We start from the raw sequence: 24,244 nt of genomic DNA, 5'->3' as shown, positions 1-24,244 counted from the left end.
ATAAAGGTGGGAAATGCTCCGAGAGGTAAAAACAGAGAAACACACGAAGAAAAAATACCCTGGTTCTTCTCAGAGAAGACTGAAAATAATGTGCACGTTTCAGATGCAGCTATCATTTGAATTAAAACTGCAGAATAAATAAGATTCACTAAGCAACACAGGGAAAAGAAAAAAGTACTTGAGGCAGAGGGAAAAATATGTGGCCTGGAGGGTAAGGAGGCACGATGTTCAGTGTGCTTCTTGCAAAGTGCCTGAAGGCTAGTGAGCAGAAATCTTTTTCAAATCTCAAGATGGTTAACAAAAAAAACAAACAAACCTCAAAGACAGTATAAATTAACACAGCTTCCTAAGTATGATCACTACATTTTACAATGCTGGACACTATGTTTAGACTATTTACACATATCGTATCATCTAATCCTCACCATGACTCTATGAGGCAGGCTCAGTCATTATCCTGATTTCACAGACAAGATCAAACATCAGAGAGCTTATGTAATTTGTACAATATCACACAGGTACTTGAGAAGTAGAGCTGAAGTAGAGCTGAAGTAACAAAAAATGCTTTCAATGAAACATGTGAAAGGGTTGTTGTTTCTGTTTAGCAATTTATGTTTAAACCAAAAAGGAACAATTAGAATAAAACTATGTATGAAATTCAAGTAACAATGTACTAGTTCTATAATCCGTATTATGACGAATGCTCCACCCATAAAATCTCAAGGTATTGATAAGGATGGACAATTAAAGTAAACCACTATGAACAAATAACTAGATGAAACCCACAGCATAAGAAAATAATTACCTAATAAGGATTTTTTCCTAAAACAGTATTTTATGAGTTCCATTTAAGTATCTGAATGAATGTTTCAGGTTGTTTAACACGCAAAGAATCTGGTCACAACTTGACACTGAAAATTGAAGCTTATTAATAAAAAAACCTAAACAGCTTTACCTATAAAACAAGGGCCATATTTTTCTATAAAAATTCTCTGACTCAATAGCTTTAAGATTATATTTCTTACAAAAAAGCACTATTTCACTGGATGGCCTATTTTTATAAATGCATTTAAAATAAGGGCAATTCATTTTTATGAAATTTAATTAGAAATTAATTATCTGATCATTAGAAACACTAAACTATAAGCTACTTCTTATTCCAAAAGACTGGAGTCTTCCTAAATCTTGTATACTCAAAAGCTGAAATACTTGAGGCAAAATTTGAATATATTCTCTGAACACTAATAATGTACTGTCAATAATATATACTTTGAGCAATAAATCTTTAAAGATTTTTATTTATTTATTTAACAGAGAGATCACAAGTAGGCAGAGGCAGGCAGTGAGAGAGGGAGAAGCAGGCTCCCCACTGAGCAGAGAGCCCGATGTGGGGCTTGATCCCAGAACCCTGAGATCATGACCTGAGCTGAAGGCAGAGGCTTTAACCCACTGAGCCACCCAGGCAGCCCAAGCAATAAATTTTTAAAGTCTGTATGCACTGTTACTCAGCAGGCAGAACTGTTTCTAAAAACTTTATCTGCACAGAAAGTCTTCCCTTTCTTTACTGTTATCTTCAGGTTTGAAACAATTGCTATCGAATTTTTAGAAGACAAAAGATTTAATTATTCCAACTGCCAGTTTAAGATATTAGAAATAGTCATATAAAAATATTTTCATTATTTTCACTTCTTTTACTTAAGACTGAATTTTGTAAACCCTGCAAAAAGCGTTTTTTAATTTGTGAAAATAACTAGCTTACCTGTGTTTTCCTTTTGCTCTCTACGCCTAAAAAAATGGATAACATCTTTTGGATTAGCTACCCGATCCACAAATTTCTGGCTAAAGCGAAGAACACTGAAAGGCTCAAAACCTCCACTATAGTCCACCTGGAAATACAAAACAAGCTATGAAGGCCAGATACAACAGTTTACCAATTTCATTATTTACATTTATGCTCAATACTTTAAAGTTAATAGATGTTCCATAATTCATGTTAAAGATCATGATGGTGTTAATATATTTTATTCTACTGAGAAAACAAAGCTTCAAAGGTTTCTGAATTTACACAAGACATTTTGCTTGACAGACCTGAAGTACAGCAAGTATTCCCACAAGGTATGAATGATAACATTTCCCTATGATAACACTAAGAGCCTAGGCACTGGGAGTACCACCTAGAAAGGAGGTGAAATTTCTAAACGTAAATGTTTAAACTTTTAAAACAGAAAGAAAATTCTCCACTTAAGTAAAATGCCAGCCCTACATGCATTAATTCATTAATCTATCATCTTAGGGGTATACTTTCACTAACTTAGGAGTAAAAAAGAAATGCTGGGAAAATCCACACAGGAAAAAAATCCAACCTGTTAGCTTTGAGAAATGATTACCTTAAAGCACCGTATCTATTTAAAAGTCACAGTCAGGCAGGCTCTTTCTAAGTAAAGAAGTTTACAGCCACACAGAGACCTTTCCAAAGAGAAATGCATACTACATTTTTCCCCCAAGAGATATAATCATTTCTCTAAACTAGCTGTTCTAAAAACAGGCTCTGGGAACAGGCATTGTACCACATCACTCGCCTATCGAAACCTCCTTACCCTCCACCCAGTTTACACCGTTCATCACACTTAGCACTGGCTGGCATTTTGCTCATTTATTTGCTATTTATTTTTTATATCTCTCCTCGCACCTCCACTCCCCTAAGACAGATATATTCAAAACCCACTCTGTTTTGTTGTCCCTGTGTCCCCCAGCATGCAGAACAAAATGTACTCAGAAAGTATTTGTTTACTAATGTACTCAGAAAGTATTTGTTTATTGAATCATAAAATTAATGAGGGTCCCTTAGTTGATACAATGTACTCTTGGACTATATTAATGAAAATATCTGTCCTTTCATTTCATGAATGATTTAATAATTCATTATGTTTAGGAAAAGGAATGCCAATTCTCTATTTAACTGTGCTGGCTTCTAATGGTATAAGGCGGACATAGATGGGAAACATGGCATCTTCTGCCTCGATAAAGAGAACTACGTGGTTCTCTCTGAGCAACTACGCATTACATCTCTCCAGCAGCCATGATATAAAAAAGAAAATGCTAAATGCTCAGTCTATTGGGTCTCCCCCAAACTCTTCATACATTTTATCAGTGGTACTCCAGCTTAGGTTGATTGTAATTTTCTTCTCCTAAGAGTCCAAAAACTCATTCACTAAGCAAACTTTACTGAGGAGTCCACAATGTGCTGGGCACTCTGCTAAGGCCCAGGGATATAGCTATAAAAAAGTTTAATCTTGCTTGTCAAGAAATTCACAGGCTGACTGAGAGGATAAACATGTAAATAACTAAGTACAAGCAGAATGAGGTTGGTGCTTAACAAGTACATACAAAGCAGACCGAGGGCACAAAGGTAGAAGTGCTGATCCTGAAGGGAGGTCCAGACAGGTTCTTGGAAAAGGGGAAAGCTTTAAGTGGATACTGAAGGAAGTGCTATGGAAGGAGAGAAGCACATTGCACACAGCAGGGTCAACATGAGTGAAGGTATGGAAGAGTAGAATAAACTCCACTGGACCCAGGGAGCAGTAACTTTTAGCCTAATATAGCTGGAACTTAGAAGGCTCTAGAAGAAAAAGTAGGTCAGTTTTGACCAGGTCATGAAACCCTTGAATGCCATGCAAGACTTGTTCCTATTAGCATGAGGGGATCATTAAGTAATTTTTAGCAGGAAAGACATGTAAGATTATGTTTTACCAAGATGACTTTGGCATTAGTGTGAATAGGCTGGGGTGTGGGAAGGGAGAAACTAAAGGCAGAGTCAGGAAAGAAGCTGCATTTATTGGCCAGACAAGAGAAATCAAGGTTCAACTTCAGCAATGGCAATGGGTACAGAAAGGACCAGATTACTTACTGTACAACAGGTGATATTTAATTCACTTTGATCCTCTAACTGTATGAGGTATAAACCAAGGGACAAAAGATCCAACTGCTCGAGGTCATATAGCAACCCAGGCATTCAGGCTCTAGACTGTACTCTTTATCTTCACACTATATATCCCAGAGTATCTCAAATTTTAACATGCATACACTCTCTTAGGGATCTTACTAAAACGCAGTACAGCGGGTGTGATGTAGCGCCTGAGATTCTGCATTTTAAAAAATTCCCCACAGGAGGGGCACCTGGGTGGCTCAGTCAGTTGGGCTCTGACTTGGGATTTTGGCTCAGGTCATGATCTCAGGATCTGAGATCAAATCCCACCTCTGGCTGCCTGTAGACATGGAGTCTGCCTGGGATTCTCCCTTGCCCCCTGCCCTCTGCTTCTTTCTCTCCCTCCCCTCTCTATAAGTAAGTAAATAAATACATAAATAAAGCAGTAACTGTTAGAAGGAAGGAAAGAAAGAAAGAAAAAAAAAGAAAGAAAGAAAGAAAGAAAGGAAGGAAGGAAGGAAGGAAGGAAGGAGTTTCTCAGGTGATGTCAGTGCTGCTGCTTTGATTACTTCTTAAGTATCAGGCTTGGTGGTTGTGGGGCGGGGGGAGGGGGCTCTTGGACCTCAACAAGGAGGTCTAAGCTGGAGGTAAAGATGTGGGCATCATCACTCTATAGGTGGTCCTTAAAGTCATATGCCTAGGCTGAAAAGAAGGCTAAGAGAGAGGTTCAGTCAAATGTAACTGGAAGAAAAGAATGCCAAAGACTGATTCAGCCAGATGAAAACAAGCTACTGCCTTTGACAACTGAATGCCATCTTTTCCACCTGAGAGGATGGTTGTCAGAGCCTTGGTTATAGTGGATTGAGGAACAGAATGTTAAATGAGCAATTAAGGACTATGTATTTTGAGTTTGGAAGAAAAAAACAAGGGCAGAATTAGTTGAAGGGAAAGGCATGGGGGGGGAAAAAAAAGGTCTGTTACTTTTTTTATATGATGATGGAAATGAGTAAGTAGGTTTACAGGCAAAGGAAGTGCTTCAATTTCTTTAAATTTTTTAATATTCTCAAATACTTAATTCAACATATTTCTCAAGCACTTGCTATATGCCAGAACTGTTCTGAGATCTCTGGGTACATGAGTCAACAACATTCACAAAGTTCCATGCTCTCACGGAGCTCACTGTTTTGTAGTTGAGGACACACAATAACCAAAATAAATACATTGCATATAGTAGGTTATGAGGAAACGTTGTGCAGAACAAAGAAAGGGAGGGTAAGTGAAATCAGGAGCGCCGGTGAGAAGATGTGGGGGTGCCATCTCATTAGGGGGGCCTGACCAAGCAGACACGAAGGAGGGGAGCGTGTGAGAGGACAACTGCAGGACGCCGTAGGGAGTGAAGGGAGAGGCAGTAAAAGATGGAGTCAGATCCTGCCAACTTATTAAGCAGAACAACGGACTATTCAGAAAATGAAAAAAATAAGAAAAAAAAATTAAACTTATCAGAATCAAACTACGATTAACTCAAATCCTGACAGCTTTATTATTTCTGGTGCCAGATGGTGATTGCTCTTATTAATGTATTTACTTTCCTTACTAACTTATAAAACAAAAAAATGTATGGAAACCATGTACGTACCGTCCTCTGAAAATCAATAAAGTTTAATTTCTCTACACAGAACTTACTCGCAGTCGGATAATAGGCTTCTCTGGCTGTCCAGGATTTCCCAGACGTTCTCGCTCAGCGTTTTCAAGCATTTCTTTAATCTCAAAATAAAAATATTGTCATGACTTGGGGGAAGGATACTACTGGCATCTAGGGGGTTAGAGGTTAGAGAGGTCATTGTAGGATTGAACTCCTACAATGCAACCTCCCACAACAAGGTACTACCTGGGCTAAAAGGTCAGTTGTGTCAAGGTTAAGAGACCTGACATAGGCCTGAACAACCAAGCCATTTTCTACCTCCCAAGGACACATATAGGACCTCAGTCAAACAGAACCCCTAGGAGTTGATTTGCAACAACTCAGAAAACAGGCTCCCTCAGCTCTAAGGACATTGTTGAGTCTGGGTGCAACCCTGGGGACATACCCTCCTCAGGGTGAAGCTTCAGACAGCTACCTACAGGGGGCTAAACACAGAAATAGACACAGAAACCGCAGTCTTAATGTGGGTTTTTGGGTCTAATCCTCTTGAAACCAGAATACTCAGCTATGTGAGTTACATGCCCTGGGAAGGCTGTGACACTGGGTAAGTGATTTCATCTCAGGTTCAGTTCTTCTTTCCATAAAATTTGGACACTACCTACCGACAGCATTGTTGATTGGATTAAATGCAAAATGCTGTCAACAGTGCCCAGGATATATACACAATTGATGAATGTCAGTGATAACTGCAAGAATTACAGTGACTGTCAGCAATTAATGGTATTAAGCTGTCCATTTACATACTATTAAGTGCATTCGCACAACATAAGCAGCAGCTCTAGAATCTCTCGGAGGTTGGGGAGGGGGGAACCTGCATGGAAGGTGAGGTATGGTACCTATGCCAAAGCTATAAGGCACATAGCAGGCACATTTGAAGATCTCACTGGAGGCAGCTTTCAAGGTGAAAGGGATGCTTAACAGAGATTATTAGAAATGCTAAGCCCTTCCTCATCCTCCACTGTATCTCCCATTCACCAACAAAAGCCACTGCTTGCTTTCAGAAATAAAATGAAAAAAATTACCAAATCAGAATAAAAACAAAGAAAAGATTATGTGTAGATTTTTGAGGAAGAGGACTGGAACTGGGAGGGGGCTTAATTAAAGTTTCTTCTATGTTTAATGTTCTTCCATCTCCAAGACTAGGAAAAAGGTCTTTGATACAACTGAACTCATTTATGGAACAACAGTGCTTCCTTGTGGGCTTCATGAGACTGGAACAAGGACAAAGACTTCTCCTACTCTAAGGAAGTATTTAATTCAATGTCAATCACCTCTCAGCTAACGCAGATCTCATCGACCTTTATCTAGAGGCTTACCTTCTCCAAGCAGAAGCTCTGTATGGTCTGAGTTACTTTAGGATTATCTGGGTTAAAAATGTCTGGATGATCAGCCAGAACAATATCCTCCATGAAAAACTGCCGCACTGTGTGAAGAGGAATTTTCTGCATATTCATCTTTCTTCCTTTTACTCGCAGCAAACCGACATGTCTGAAACGAGGGAAATGAAAGGAGTCAGACTGTAAATTTTCTCAGGAAAATGTACACACCAAAACTACTGTATCTCTAAGTTCCTAAAGAATATTTCTCCATAAAAGCATAGTCTTAAAAAAATCTTTTAGCAACCTAACACTGTATCATCAGAAAAAAAATGTTAACATTCATCCACAGAATAAAATCCACTCATACCTCCCTGCCTGAACAAATATACACTCTAGTGAGGAAAGACAACAGTAGGTAGGACACGACATTACCAGACCATGACAACAGACAGATTATGCCACATATATGGATTATGTGTGAGTATATAAGTACATACACACATAAAATCAATTAGCAGAACTCTGAAGAAAAAGCCAAATTTACATCCTATTACCATATTCTTTAAACCGGTTATTATCATCATAACAATCAAAATCTGAGTGGATTCAAAAGGTAAAATCCATTATACAAATTGGGCTTATTCACTGTTAACTACTTTATCATATAATTCCCCTAAAGAATTAAAATAAACGAGATATTCTGTAACGTTGCATTTATAACCAGAAAAATCTCAATTAAGTGGCATAGAGTGAATTTGTTTATAAATGGACTTTGAGAAATTGGTAATCATCATCCACAGCATTCTAAATTGAAATTCAATTAGTAAAAGTGTTAGCCCTGAATATGCCTAATAAGCAGCAAAATAATTAACACTAATTAACACTTTTGAAATGGCTTAAGATCTGGGAAACTAGTAAGACTACATCAAATAATCAATCTTCCTAAAGAAATCTATTATATAAAAAACCATCAGTACTTTGAACCTGTAGGATGATTATAGCAAGAGATTTGTTTATTCTAATTGATTTGCCAAATATAATAATTACTTACTTCTTTACAGTTTCTCCTGGGGAAAGAGAAGTAACCACTGAACTTCCAGGTTGTGATACATAAAAGAGTTGCTGTTCATTTTTGGTTGGAGCTATTTTACACTCATGTTCATGGCCCCAGATAACAAGATCAATGAAGTCATCCAAAAATTGCTCTGGAATGAAGTTAGTATTTCCGTGTTTACTCCTATACAAAGATTTTAAAAAATAAATATAAACATCCAAAGCTATAGGAACACTTCATTTTAAGAAAAGATATACAGATCTTTCTTTCTCCATCCATTAAAGCCTTATTACAACTTTATTTGTGCCAGAAACTATTCACGGGATTAGGGGTGCAAAGATAATACCTAATTCCTGCCCTCAACAGGTTTACAAATTTGCAGGACACAGATAGGTAGGAGCCACAAAAGAGAAACTGGTCAGTTCCACACTGAGAGGCAAATTGCAAAAGGCTTTACAGAGGGCAAGTCAGAAAAGCATGAGCTTCATCTAGTGTGGCTGAGCAGAACAAATGCAGGGAAGAGCTGGAAGTGAAATCAGAAAAGCAGCAGCATGAGCTCTATCAACAGTGGAAACAGAGAAATTGATTTGATTATTCATAGAGGCAGAAAATGAAAGTGAGTGAAGTCTAAACTTTGTAGAATAAAAACAAATCTCTAAACATGCCCAGCCATTTTTTAACATGATTACTGAGAAGAATGGGAGTAAGAATTTCAGTCTTACCTGAGAGATGAGTTTTCAATATTAAATAAAATATTTTGTGAAGATTTGCAAACTCTGGTTTTATACCTAGATCAGCTGCTATTATTAAAAGATACGTGAAAACCCAAAGTGAGGAAAGGCAAGAAGTTTTCCCTAACACTGACTTTATAACTGGGAATTTAGTAAGGGTCCAAATACCTCAACCTAGCATTCACTTAAGGCAAATCAACATTCATTCACTCAACAAATATTTCCTGTGGGTCCACTCTATGCCAGGTGTCCCAGGCCTCTTCTAGATACCAAAGACATAGCACGGAACAAAGTCCTTGCTAGTGTGGGAACATGCGGTAATACAATATGTACATGTGTGTGCATTACCCTGTCAGGTGGTGGTGGGTGCTGTAAAGAGAGATAGAGGGAGAAGTGACACAGAATGGGAATGCTACTAAGCTACTATGGTAGTTAGGATAGGCTGCTCTGTCAGGTGACACATAAGCAGAGAACCGCAACAAGGGATCGAGCACACAAGGGAAGAAAGTTCTAGAAAGAGGGCTAAGTCCTCGGCAGAGTCCTAGAGCAGATGGGTGGCAGAGGTGGTGAAGCAGGAATGTATTCAGCGAGTTCAAGGACTGCAAGGAGAGGAGCATGGCAGAGCAGAAGGAATGCAAGGAAAAGCTGAAAGTGATCAGACAAGCTGCAGGCTCCTGTAGCTAAGGATGTCTTTATATTAAAAAAAAAACACTTATCAGGGCGCCTGGGTGGTCAGTGGGTTAAGCCACTGCCTTCGGCTCGGGTCATGATCTCAGGGTCCTGGGATCGAGTCCCGCATCGGGCTCTCTGCTCAGCGGGGAGCCTGCTTCCCTCTCTCTCTCTCTCTCTGCCTGCCTCTCTGTCTACTGTGATCTCTGTCTGTCAAATAAACAAATAAAATCTTAAAAAAAATAATAAAAAAACACTTATCTAGGGCATGACATAATCACAGTTACTGAAGAAACAGATAACTCGAATACTATATGATGTAACTGTGCTTTCACAGAACACTGACTCCTTCACAGAAGAGGGAACATTATACTGGTGGACTGACTCTGATTTGTGACTTAAAAGTTGACCAAAACAAACCAAACCAAACCAAACAAACAAAAAGTTGACCAAAACATTCTGATGGAAGTATTTTGTATGACAAGGTCCTCTTCTGCTTTGGAGTCTACTTTCTTTTTCAGCCACAGAAAGAAACCGGCAAATAAAGCAAAATGTAAAAGGCTCATGAGAAGCCACTCACTAGGACAAACCCTGTTTTTTGTAAGTCCATTGAAGCAATAAAAAAGTACGTAAGAATGCAGAGGGTGACAAATGAGTCCAACAGTGTTACAGAAGAACTGCATAATCACGTTGAAGGGGCTGGGGGAAAAGGAGCTGGCCTTTCGTGGCCTTTTGTGGTCAAAACACAAATGGTGTTTTGACTACATATAGTAAGGCTAACTAAAATAACTTACATAAACACTATACACTCATTGACAAATTTGTTTCTCATGGGTAGAGGTCAGCAATTTTGAAATCACCTTATATGTCAACCAAGACTGAAAAAATTAAATATATTACAGATATTATGATCCAAGTTTCTAACTGTTAGAGAAAGAACTCCCAAATAAGAAAAGGGAGAAGACAAAAATAAACCCGATAGGGCTGGATTAGAGTAAGTACAAACTCTTGCTTTTGTGTGTGTTTTTAATAGCTACAGATGTATATACATGGGTTAGGATATACATACACATATCCTCTACACTCTGATCACTGAGGGCTAAGAGAGTCCCAGCAGCAATAAGCACACCTAGGTCTCTAAACACTGTTCTCCAATAAAGACAATCAGGGATCCTTGGCAAAGTGGTTGATTCCAGGACTAGAGCCAAAAATACAATATGTGCCTGGTGCACCTTGTGGTACCAGAAAAGTGAAGGACATGATCAAAAATAAATAAAATGGAAGAGGGCATGCTGAGAGGACAAAGAAGCTAAAATAAAAGAACTCTCAGTGGTCAAAACTGGAATAATTTGAGCAACAACAACCAAAAAAAAACCCTGATAGTTTTGGATTATAACTCAAAAGATAAAATAAATATCCTTAAGTCCATACCAACATAAATAAATGAATAAATAAATGAGAGAGAAGGGACAAATCTTCCTTATAGAAGAATTTCAATTAATAAATGCAGAAAGAATGAGGGGAAATAAAAAAATAACAACTGCAACACCATAGTGTTCATTGCTGGAAATGAGATCCCCCACCAAATATTTCCCAAAATATTAATTACAAAATGGGAAAATGGGACCTTGACCCTGGTGCAACTTAGCACACACCACCTTCATCAAACTATGAGTGTTAACATCACCAGCAACTAGCCATTGTCATCATCTCACCCATTCCCATTCCTGATGCTGCCATTCCACCTCTCATTCTGAATGAAGTTCCTGGAATCACTTACGATTTTTCCTTCTGACTTTTCCCTACTTGGGGAAAGTAGAAAGGGTAGCAGAATTGGGAAGCCCGAAGCAAGAGAAAGAACAAACTCCCAGTGGTGCAAAATTATAGGGAGACTGCACTTATTAAAACTCTGGCCTGCTCCTCCTTCAAAACTCACTGTTTGAGAGAATATATAAAACAGAAGGCTGCCTTCTCAGGCCTTCCTTTCACTGAGTGCTTAGTGGGTTTAAGTACCAGTATTTTATATTCAGTAAGTGTCTGTTCAATAAGTAATAAATTATATAACGGGCCCAAATCCCAAATCAGGTAACTTCTCAGGTCTGTCCTTTCCACATCACTTTCAATGCCATCATTTCACATTTTAACTACGGTTATCACGGTACATCTTGCATCAAGTCTTCCTTTCAGTTGATCCTGAACCCTAACAACAGATCGAACATCTTCAAAAATACTAACAAAAGACAACCGCTCTAGCTATATCTAATGTATTCTAGAAAAATACCTGCCTATATGTACCAGGAGATGCATGTAAGAGTATTCATAACAAAAAGGCTGAAAAAAGCAAGACTCTGGAAATAATATAAAACATTTACCAACACAAGAAAAACTATAACTGTACAGATAAGTGGAAATTAATTATGCTTTTAAGCAACAGAATGTATGAATCTTAGTAATGTAATGTGGAACATAATAAGCCAGCTACACAAAATACACAGAAGGGTTCCAGTTGTTCCAGTTGTATCAAAACTAAATAAAATACTCTTGACAGATAATTATGTGATTAATAAAGAAAAGCAACAGACTGATTAAACAGAAATTAAAAACAGTGCTTCCCTCTGGGGTAAGCAGAAAGAAGGGGTTAGGGAAGTGCATGGGATAACACATTGTGAATGCTCTACTTCTCTGCTGAATTCAAAAGTATCCAATTTTATAGTTATTCCTGCACCTTATTCATATGTCATAAACATTCTTTACAGATAAGAATGTATTGGAAACAATTTCAAAATGCAGTCACACAAAGCACATGTAAGTTTTGCATGATCCTGCACTGTCAACTTTCAAAGAATAAGGAACATTTTACAGAAACATGAAAGCCTGGAAATAGAGATTTGAGGAATCTCAATACTGGACTCAAAAATTAAAAAACAAAAAAACAAAAAACGAATACTTTCACCTGTTCTGATGAATCACAAATAAGTTAAACCAAGAGTTTTCATCTTCTTTTGGTCTCAACATTGTTACTTTTTTATTGACGAACATTCGATAGAGTCTTTCATCTGGAATGGACCCTGAAACAGACATTATTTTAAAACCGGTTTTTTACTTGGTTGAAAAATGAATGTTTTGCTTCTAACTTATGTGCTTCTCTAAGTATTTCATTTTCTTATCAGAGATATATTTGAAATCTGGAATCATTTACACACGAGTAGGTTCTGGGTTCTTGCATGACAGCTGTTGAGAAGATACTTGCATTTTAAAAATGTTTTCCAAGTCAGGCATACATACCTTCAAAATCTGGAAAACATGGAATGAAAATCTGAAATTTTCTATGAAAACTATTTCTATTTGAAGTTTTCTTAAATTCTTTTTTTTTTTTTTTAAGATTTTATTTATTTGACAGACAGAGATCACAAGTAGGCAGAGAAAGAGGAGGAAGCAGGCTCCCCGCTAAGCAGAGAGCACAATGTGGGGCTCAATCCCAGGACCCAGAGATCATGACCTGAGCTGAAAGCAGAGGCCTTAACCACTGAGCCACCCAGGCGCCCCAAGTTTTCTTAGATTCTTATTAAAATTTCCAATAATGTTGTTTTTCACTACCCCTTTATTATACATACTTTCCCTCTAGTATACACATTGTAATAGATATGTTAAAAAGGACGAGGTAAAAAAATAAATGTACCTAAAAAAATATATTTTTTTTAAGATTTTATTTATTTGACCAATATCACAAGAGGGCAGAGAAGTAGGCAGATAGAGAGAGAGAAGAGAGAGAAGAGGAAGCAGGCTCCCTGCTGAGCAGAGCGCCTGATGTGGGGCTCGATCCCAGGACCTTGAGATCATGACCTGAGCCGAAGGAAGAGGCTTTAACCCACTGAGCCACCCAGGTGCCCCCAAAATAATATTCTTATATATTGTTTTTAAATAAAGATACTCTGCTTTTTAATAACATAATGACTTTTAAATAATTCTTCCTATACCCCAAAGGATCACCTTAGACTAGTGGAGAAGGCCAACAAAAACAACTAAACAAACAAATTATACTTTTAAATATTATAAAAGGGAAAAAGGATACTAAGAGGGCAAATATCAGTGAGGGGACAGTTGCTACTTTGTGCACTCATTAGGGAAGGCCTTGGGGGGAAAAAAGCCAATAACACAGAAGCTAAGAACCTGAAAATATCTAACTTCTTTAAAAGAAATTTTCTAGAGTGTGACCAATGAAATGGATACTGGAATACAGAACATATAAACTGGAAACAAAAAAGTCAAGGCATACAAAGTCCAGGGCATTAGGTTATCTACTTAGGTGTTAAAGTCTTGAGAATGCTGATAAAACTTGAAGATAGGTAGGTGAAAAATTTGAGAAGGAAGCGCCAGGCAGGTTAGCCAATTAGCCTTAAGGGGGCAAGATGTTTGCAGACAGTAAAGGACAGGGCAAGCAGGGAGAAGGGGAATTCCCACCCCACCCATTCCCCACTGCTCCTGCCCTAAACTCTGTAAGAAAACTGAGAGAGAAAGAGAAGCATGGGGGACACAGAACCTTAGGGACCAGTTTCCCTGCAGGTTGGGAAGTAGAGATACCATGCAGAGAAGAAACATGATATGAGGGACTTCATTAACTGTAGAGAGAAGGGCTAGGGTGAGAAAGTGGCATAGGGACAGAGTCCAGTTAAGGAAAACAGAACAGGATGAAATGAGAGTCTGGGAAAAAATGGATGACCTGAGCAATGCAACAGGTGGTCCTGAGGCATAATGGGATCCGTCTCAGTCTGAATGTGGGAGTATCACCCATTTTCTGCAGATACAATCCCTAGCACTGCAGTGATTAAAATACCTGTTAGCATCATTTTTTTTTAATTTTTAAAATTTTTTATAAACATATAATGTATTATTAGCCCCAGGGGTACAGGTTTACACACTTCACAGCACTCACCAAATCACATACCCTCCTAAATGTCCATAACTCCGCCACCCTCTCTTAGCATCATTTTAAAACGTGTATTTCAGGGGCACCTGGGTGGCTCAGTGGGTTAAGCCTCTGCCTTCGGCTCAGGTCATGATCCCGGGGTCCTGGGATCGAGCCCCACATCGGGCTCTCTGCGCTGAAGGGAGCCTGCTTCCTCCTCTCTCTCTGCCTGCCTCTCTGCCTACTTGTGATCTCTGTCAGATAAATAAAGAAAAAATCTAAAACAAAACAAAACAAAACAAAAAAAAAACGTGTATTTCACTCCTTGCTCTACCACTTAGGAAATCAGACTTTGATCTCATTTTCCTTATCTCTAAAATATAGATAACCGTGGTATTTTTCTACTTTTTAGAAATTATGAAAACTGGACAAAGATTGTAGACTCCCTAGGGTAAGAATTTAAATAAACCCCCATTGTAATTATTCTTTTAAAAACATACAAAGAAGGGGGACGCCTGGGTGGCTCAGTGGGTTAAATAAAGCCTCTGCCTTCGCCTCAGGTCATGATCCCAGGGTCCTGGGATTGAGCCCCACATTGGGCTCTCGGCTCAGCAGGGAGCCAGCTTCCTCCTCACTCTCTGCCTGTATCTCTGCCTACTTGTGATCTCTGTCTGTCAAATAAATAAATAAAAATCTTAAAAAAAAAAAAAAAAACATAGAAAGAGGGACACCTGGGTGGCTCAGTGGGTTAAGCATCTGCCTTCACCTCAGGTCATGATCCCAGGGTCCTGGGATGGAGCCCTGTGTTGGGCTCCCTGCTCAGTGGGGAGCCTGCTTCTTCCTCTCCTGCTCCCCCTGGCTGTGTTCTCTCTCTGTCAAATAAAATCTTAAAAGATATACATCTATATCTATAGATATAGATATATATGCACATAAAGAGACTTGAATGAAGTAAATAAGGTCTTCTAAGGCTATTATACTAAAATCACTCAAAGATAAAAAAACTATGTTAAGGGGGTACCTGGGTGGCTTAGTTGGTTAAGCTTTTGCTTTCAGCTCGGGTTGTGATCCCAGGCTGCTGGGATCCAGCCCCATATGGGCTCCCTGCTTTTCAGAGAGCCTATTTCTCCCTTTCCCTCTACTGCTCCCCTGCTTGTATGTTCTCTGTCAAAAATATAAATAAAATCTCTTTAAAAAAAAAAAAGACTGGGTGCCTGGATGGCTCAGTGGGAAAGCCTCTGCCTTCAGCTCGGGTCATGATCCCAGGGTCCTGGGATCGAGCCCCACGTCGGGCTCTCTGCTTGGCAGGGATCCTGCTTTCCCCCTGCCTCTCTGCCTGCCTCTCTGCCTACCTGTGATCTCCGTCTGTCAAATAAATAAATAAAATCTTTAAAAAAAAAAAAAGACTATGTTAGGGCTACAGTGTGAAATTTTTTCCTAATTTCTCTCAGGGTACTTTACAGTTGATTTAACATGGAATGTAATTTTTAAAATTATATACAATAAAAATAGTAAAGCTATTACATTATCAAGTATCAAGCTGAACTTAGTCCAAGGAGGACTCAACAAATAGACTTGGAATGTACTCTAAAAATATTCGATTTCTTTGTTCATATGGAATCAAGCCTAGCAAATAGATTTTTACCTACTGGACACTAAATAAATTGAAGATAGCCAAGCTGATAAAAGCACATATTCAGCATTACAGATGATAGCTCTGGACTAGCAATGTTGTAACAAAAATATAACACACTAGCCACTAACACAGGCCAATTATGTAATTCTAAATTTTCTACTAACTACATTAAAACAAATAAAATGAAACAGGTGAAATGAATTTTAATTTATTTTACTTAATCCAAGAGATTAATAAGGCATTTTACGTTTTTTTCCACATCTTTGAAATCAGCTGTGATTTTATATTTACAGCATAACTCTATTCAGACCAGCTGCATTTCAAGTGCTCAATATCTACATGAGGCTGGTAGTTACTATACTAGACAGTGAAGCTTTAGACATTTCAAAGAAGTCCAAGATACCAAAATGCAGTGTTTCTAATTACTGTGTAAGTCTAACATTCAGGATTCTATATCTGAGTCTAAAAGAAAGGAAAAAAATCAACAGAAATTAAAGGAATTTTTTTTTTTTTTTTTTTTTGCCAAAACGGCTCTTAGAAGTATTATCAAGGGCTAATGGTCCTTATTAAATACTAAAAAATTTCAACCAAAACCTTCTATCATTTTTTATAGTCACTCATCAGGAATAGATCTGCCTTACTTTTTTTCCCAAACAGCAATAAAGTTAATTCCAGAATTTGATTTCAGTTGCTGTTTAAGTAACTATTTATTGACATAAATGATAAAATAAAACCATCTTACCTAAGCCATAAAGAGCAATTTTTGTGCTTCCTTTTTGGAGCAAAACTGGACTAATGTCAATCTTCTCCACAGACACTGAACGTCCAAAGTGATTTACAAATCCAGCACAACTTAAAATATCCAGGGCGCAGAGTGCATCTGCCTATGCAAAATATTTTCAAAGAATATGAATGTGTATCCAAAAACAAATAATCTACAAATCATATTATTACCTATTAAAGTACATTCCATATACTAACTAAAACATAGATTAGGATAGTGCCAAAACAAAATTATAACAGTAGAAGTATTTACTACCTTTCTTCATTTACAAATGACCTACTGTGACTGGAACCACATGCTAAATACAAAGTTAGCATTTCATCAAAACTTATGATATGGGGGGTGGGGAAACAACTTATGATGTGGGGCACCTGGGTGGCTCAGTCAGTGAAGTATCTGTCTTTAGCTCAGGTCATGATTCCAGTGTCCGGGGATGGAGCCCCACATCAGGCTCCCTGCCCAGCGGGCAGTCTGCTTCTCCCTCTGCCCCTCCTCCTGTTCCTGCTCACTTGCTCTCTCTCAAATAAATAAATAAATAAAATCTTAAGGAAAAAAAAAAAAAACTTAGGATGTCTTGGCCACCAAAAATAAAAACCAGGGGCGCCTGGGTAGCTCAGCTGGTTAAATGTTCCACTCTTGATCTCAGCTCAGGTCTCGATCTCAGAGGCTGAGTTCAAGTCCCTCATTAAAAAATAAATCAATTAATAAAAGCCAGCCCTGAAATAAGCATTTTATAATAAAAGCAGACCTCTTAAGCAATGGAGGAAAAAACTAGATTAACTAATAATCTATGATATTAATGATCAGATGAAACAAAAATATTTTTAGTGTAGGACCTCTATTACTGCTTCCCTATCAAACAGACAATAAAATGAACTAATTTAGATTTAAAACTGTTGAGAACTCATTTCCTACAGGTAAGATTTTGAGATAAGGGACATAAAAACACCAGGTAAACTATGAAGCTTTATACAAATGTTAGGTATTTATTCCTGCTCCTGGTTACTTATTGTCAACCTCAGCACTAATGAAATAAAAGCATACCACACACACCAATTATTACTCCAGATCTTAAAAAATTATCTAAAAAGCAGTATAAAAGCTTATATGAATGATACAAAGTCAATTTGACTTTCTGACCCAATTTGACTAAAAATTTCTGGGAAGGACAAGAATGCTTTCCACAAACTAAAGTGACAAATTCTAAGAACCCAATAATTACCCCTGTGGGATCATCATGATTGCCATGAATACTAAACACTGGAATCGAAATGTTGAGATTGTCATCTTGGTAGTTCACCCATGGAAACCTTTAAAAAAAAGAAAAGTTAATGTTTCTATGAACACAAAAGCTATTTTCCCCTCTAAAAAATTAATGTAATTATGGGCAAATTGGATGATAGAAGTTGGCCATATAAGTGCCACTGGTTTGGCACTTTAAAGAAATAAAATGACAGGCAAGAATTCATGTCAATTCAAGTTTGAAGCATCTCAAAGTACTACACTTTTTTTAAAAAAAAAGTTTTATTTATTTATTTGACAGACAGATCACAAGTAGGCAGAGAGGCAGGCAGAGAGAGAGAGGAAGGAAGCAGGCTTCTCGCTGAGCAGAGAGCTCAAAGTACTACACTATAAAGAAAACACTGCAATATATGGTATTTGTGAGTTATATGAAAGATAGGCAGGTATACCTAACTACTGGAAAGTGAAGAGACCTGAAGAATTTTGAAAGCCTTTGTAGGTTATTTGTGGAAGGGGGAGGAAAGGAAACACATGCACTTCGGAAACCAAGATTTAAAACTCCAGGCCTGGAGTGCCTGGGTGGTTCAGTGGGTTAAAGCCTCTGCCTTTGGCTCAGGTCATGATCCCAGGGTCCTGGGATCGAGCCCCGCATGGGGCTCTCTGCTCTGTGGGGAGCCTGCTAACTCCTCTCTCTCTCTCTGCCTACTTGTGACCTCTATCTGTAAAATAAATAAATAAAATCTTTAAAAAAATAAAATAAAATAAAACTCCAGGCCTATCCCACTTACTATCTGTGCAATTTACAAACCTCCCACCCACTTCTGCCCAGTCATCCAGCTCCTCTTCTCAGAGGCAAATACAATTAACAACTTCTAGTGTATCTATGCTATAGTATCTTACATCTTCATTAGCAAATAAATGTACTTCTTCTTACACAAATGGTAGCACAATATAGGTTTCTGTACCCTGCTTTTTCATTTAATGTTTTAGAAACCATTCTGTATTAGTACATAAAGAGCTTCCTTGTGCTTTCTTTGGGGGGACAGTACTTCAATTGAATGGGCTATCATAATGTGTTTAAGTAGTTACTTAACCAATGGACATTTAGAGTATTTCCATTTTTTTTACTTTACAAATAATACTATACTGGGTAATCTTGTACAAAGTTGCCCTTGTGCAAGTATAAGAAAACATCTAGAAAGGAGTTAGGTCAAAGGATGAGCAAGCATTTGTACATTTGGAAATTCTGCCAATTTCCCTCCATAGAAGTTGCACAAATTTACACATAGTATAACAGCGATGCATGAGAGACAAATTTTTCCCTTTATTCTATCAGCTTTTAAATGGATGACCATGATTCTAAACCCTAGCGGCATGTTACAATCACCTAGGAATCTTTTAAGATCTAACAATGCTGATGACACATTCAGACAGTAATTGACCTGGAGACTGTCATCAGTATCTTTTTTAATATTTCTATGCAACTACAATGTACACCCAGAACTGCAAAATCACTGATCTATGCCATACTGACAGGAGAAAAACATCTCAGTAGAGCTTAATTTTATATCTTTATTATGAATGAATTCCATTTTGTATTTTTCATATTCTTATGTTTAAATGCCACCTCTTTTGTGAACTCAATCTGTATTCTTTACCTATGTTTTTATCAACTCTTGAATTTTTTAAATCGATTTGAAATAGCTATTTACCTACTGGGGAAATGAGACCTTAATTTGCAATGAGCTGCAAAAATTCTTCGTAGTTGAACTCTTGACTTTTCATTTTGTCTCAGAAAGTTTCTGTCCTGCACAAATTTACTTTTACAAAGACAAACATCAATTTCACTTTTATGGCTTCTCAGTTTGTATTGTACACAGAAAACCCTTTTCTGAATCTAAATTTTAAAACAACGTCCAATAGTTTCTTCTAATACTTTTGTTGAATAATCCATATTTTTCCTACAGATACAAGATACCCCCTTCACCAAATACAAAATTCCTACATGTACTGAGGCTACTTATGGAGCTCTACACTCTTTCACTTATCTGCCTATCAAGTCATGAGGCATATCACATTTTTAATTACTGAAGCACTGTACTTTTTCCAGTTTTATCATGAAATAATTGACATATAACAATGTATAACTTTAAGGAGTACAATATATTGTTTAAAACACATATACTCCAAAATCACCACTACAGCTAACACTTGCATCATCTCACATTTTTTTGTGACAAGAACATCTGAAATCTACTCTTAGCAACTTTCAAGTATAAAATATTACCAACTACCATCACTATGTTGCACATTGGAGTCTCAGAACTTACTCACTTTATAACTTGAAGTTTATACTCTTTGACCAACATCTTCCCTTTTCCCTCAAGTCCTGGCCCTGGTTAAGCACCATTCTAGTCTGTTTGAGTTCAGCTTTATCAGATTCCATATGCTAAGGAATCGACACAGTATTTTTCTTTGTCTGACTTATTTCACAGTGTAATGCCCTCAAGGTCCATCCATGTTACAAATGGCAAGATGTCCTTCTTTCTCAGAGCTGAATTAATATTTCATGTTCATATATACATGGCACATCATCTTAATCCATCTTTATCCATTCATCCAACTGACAGGCCCTTATGTTCTTTCCATATCTGGATACAATGGATAATGCTACAATGAACACAGAAATGCAGATGATCTCCTCAAGACCCTGTTGGCATTTTCTTTTGGATACATACCCAGAAGAGGACTGCTTGATCATACGGTAGTTCTATTTTTATTTTTGAAGGAGCCACTATACTGCTTTCCATTGTAGCTTAGTCAATTTACATTCCCACCAACAGTACATAAGAGTTCCCTTTTCTCCACATCCTTTTGTACATTGGTTCTCTTATCTTTTTGATGATAGCCATTCTAACAGGTGTGAGGTGATATTTCATTGTGGTTTTGATTTGCATTTCTCTGATAACTAGTGATTTTGTGTACCTTTTCATATACCTGTTGGTCATTTGTAGATCTTCTTTAAAAAAAAGTCTATGCAGTTCCTTTGCTCATTTTTAATTAGATTGGATTTTGCTCTTTTGGCGGGGGGGGGGGGGGGGGGGACACACTATTGAGTTATGTAAGTTCTTTACATATTTTGAGTGTTAACCCCTTATCAGATAGATGACTGTATTTTCTTCTACTCCATAGGTTGCTTTTTTATTCTGTTGATGATTTCCTTTACTGCGCAGCAGCTTTTAAATCCGAGGTAGTCCCACTTGTTTATTTTTGCTTTTGGTGTCAAATCCAAAAGAATCACTGCCAAGAATGATGTCAAGAAGTTTACTTCCCATGCTTTCTCCTAGGAGTTTTATGGTTTCAGGTCTAACATTCAAGACTCTAATCCATTTTGAGTTGATTTTCGTATATGGTGTAAAAGAGGGGGCAGCCTCACTCTTCTGTATGTGGCTGTCCAATGCTCCCAGTACCTTATTGAAGAGACTGTTCTTTCTTCATTGTCTAGTCTTGGCTCCTCTGTCATCAATTAATTGACCAAATAAGCATGGGTTTATTTCTGTGCTCTAATCTGTTGTCATGACCTATATGTCTGTTTTTATGCCAATACCACACTGTTTTGATTACTATATCTTTGTAATACAGCTTGAAATTAGCAAGGCTAATGTCTCCACATTTATCTTTCTTAAGACTGCTTTGGCTATTTGGGGCCTTTTGTGGTTCCACACAAATTTTAGGATTGTTTGTTCTCTTACTATGAAAAATACCACTACAATTTTGATAGAGATTGCACTGAATCTGTAGATCACTTTGGGTAAAAAGGATAGGTTAACAATATTAATTCTTCCAGTGTGTAAGCACAACCATCTTTCCACTTTTTGTCTTCACTTTATTTCACCAATGTCATAGCTTCAGTATACAGATCTTTCACCTCCTTGATTAAGTGTATTCTTAAGTATTTTATTCTTTTTTTATTCTATTTTTTCCTTAATTTCTCTTTCTGCTCATTCACTGTTAGTATATAAAAATGCAATTGGTTTTTGTGTACTGATTTTGTATCCTGCAGCTTTACTGAATTCATTTATTAGTTCTAACAGTTTTTTGATGAATTCTCCCAGGTTTTCTAAATATAATATTGTCATCCACAAATAGAGACAATTTTACTTCTTCCTTTCCGATCTGGATGCCTTTTATTTCTTTTTGTTGTCTAATGACTCAGGCTAAGACTTCTAATATGATGTTGAATAGGAGGGGGGAGAGTAGGAATCTTGTTCTCTTCCCAATCTTAGAAGAAAATTCACCACTGGGTATGAGGTCAGCTGTGGGCTTGTCATGCATGGCTTTTATTATGTTGAGGTATGTTCCTTCTATGCCCAATTTATTGGGGAAGTTTTTATTATAAAAGGATGTTGAATTTTGTCAAATGCTTTTTCTACATCTAGAGATGATTGGTATAATTTTTATCCTTTGTTTTGTTAATGTGGTATAATATACTTTCACATCTAATGGGGCTAATCTTTATTTAGCAGTCTTTTCTGTCAGTTTCTCTATTTTTTGTTTTCTCTGTTTTTCCTACATGAACTAGTAAACAAGAAAGGAAAATTATTCAGAATACAGCACAAAGAGATAAAGTAAGTAATAACAATATAACAAAAAGATTAAGAGACATAATATTCAAAAAGAGAAAGAATACGAAACATTTGAAAAAGTAATGGATAAGTTGCTGAGGAAAAAAAAAAATCGTCAGACTGAAATGCATGATACGCAAGCAGAACAATTAGAACTAAATCCACAGCTAAGTATGTCATAGTAAGACTGCAAAATGCTAAGAACAATGAGAAAAGCATAATAGTTACCTGAGTGTTTTCTTTCTGTCGTTACTATTCTAAGCAATTTTATTAATTCAACTACTTCTCACAACAACTCTGTAAGATCACCACTATTGTTTTTTCATTTTATAATTATAAAAGTAAGGTAGAGCAAAGCCAGGACAAGAAATCGGATAGTCTTATACCAGAATCCACGCCTTTTTTTTTTTTTTTAAAGATCTTATTTATTTATTTGACAGAGATCACAAGTAGTCAGAGAAGCGGGCAGAGAGGGAAAGTAGGCTCCCCGCTGAGCAGAGAGCCCAATGCGATGCGGGGCTCGATCCCAGGACCTCAAGATCATGACCTGAGCTGAAGGCAGAGGCTTAACCCACTGAGCCACCCAGGCGCCCCCAGAATCCACGCTTTTAATCACAATGTTATACTGCTCTTCCAGCAACTAACATGATAGCAGACTTCTCAACAGCAACAAAAGATGAGAGTTTACCACTCAACTGACACTCAATGAAAAAACTACTGAAAACTGTACTTTAGAAAGAAAACAGAATCCAGAGAAAAAAATGAAATACAAGAAGCAACAATAGTGAGCAAAGAAATATGTGAACAGGTTTGCAAAGGTGGGTGGAGCAGTTTAAAAAGAAGATGAAAGAAAGAAGAAAACACTAAAGTTCTAGAGCTGAATAGAATACAGGTAAAGATACTGATCAGAATTCCTGAAAACAAGGCTATATGTTAAAAATTATAGGAATCGTTTAAAATCCAATTCTATACTTAGCCAAATTATCAATCCAGAGTAAAGTTAAATACAACCATTTCTTACATACAAAAATCTAAAAATTTACCTCCCAACATGAACTTATTTTAAAAATATAGATAAATAGGGGCGCCTGGGTGGCTCAGTGGGTTAAAGCCTCTGCCTTCGGCTCAGGTCATGATCCCAGGGTCCTGGGATCGAGCCCCGCATCGGGCTGTCTGCTCCGCGGAGAGCCTGCTTCCTCCTCTCTCTCTCTCTGCCTGCCTCTCTGCCTACTTGTGATCTCTGTCTGTCAAATAAATAAAATCTTTAAAATATATATATATAGATAAATAAATAAATAAGAAATAAATACAAATAGGTCTGTTTTCATGGGTAGTACATATACATGTATTTCATAGCTGTGAGCACAGACAGCCTAGAAGCTGGCAAAAGATAATAGCAATGCGCAAGTCCAGCATCTAGATTTGGGCTTTCAAATACCATTCACCAAAGTAACCAGGGCTCTTTGAAGAAATGGATGAGTCTAAAGCTAAGGAAGGGAAAATAAAAAATCAGCTTGGAGCATCTTCTAGCACCAAAAAGTAAGGGGGTAGGAGGAGGATAAGGGTATGTCAAAAGCAGATAGGAACCAATCTGAAAAAGCACCCAATGACTAACCCTAGAACAAATCATTTGAGCCACAAAGTAGATTAT

General features: G+C 37.4%; 1 protein-coding gene across 4 annotated transcripts in view; it reads right to left on the bottom strand.

Moving 5' to 3' along the window:
* The window catches only part of MRE11 (MRE11 homolog, double strand break repair nuclease), a 79,046-nt gene that overhangs the window by 43,516 nt on the left and 11,286 nt on the right, over positions 1-24,244 (bottom strand). For all 4 annotated transcript variants that reach the window (XM_032356775.1, XM_032356774.1, XM_032356772.1 and 1 more), the window contains 7 exons: positions 17,949-18,036; positions 16,685-16,826; positions 12,354-12,468; positions 7,998-8,183; positions 6,944-7,115; positions 5,609-5,689; positions 1,760-1,886 (listed from right to left, as the gene is read on the bottom strand). In XM_032356775.1, the coding sequence (XP_032212666.1) occupies positions 1,760-1,886; positions 5,609-5,689; positions 6,944-7,115; positions 7,998-8,183; positions 12,354-12,468; positions 16,685-16,826; positions 17,949-18,036 (911 nt within the window). The remainder of the gene's footprint in view (positions 1-1,759; positions 1,887-5,608; positions 5,690-6,943; positions 7,116-7,997; positions 8,184-12,353; positions 12,469-16,684; positions 16,827-17,948; positions 18,037-24,244) is intronic.

The sequence above is a fragment of the Mustela erminea genome, chromosome 9 (assembly GCF_009829155.1).
Source record: "Mustela erminea isolate mMusErm1 chromosome 9, mMusErm1.Pri, whole genome shotgun sequence".
Classification (NCBI taxonomy): Eukaryota; Metazoa; Chordata; class Mammalia; order Carnivora; family Mustelidae; genus Mustela; species Mustela erminea.
The sequence above is the reverse complement of the archived record's forward strand: the minus strand, read 5'-3'. Positions and strand labels throughout refer to the sequence as shown.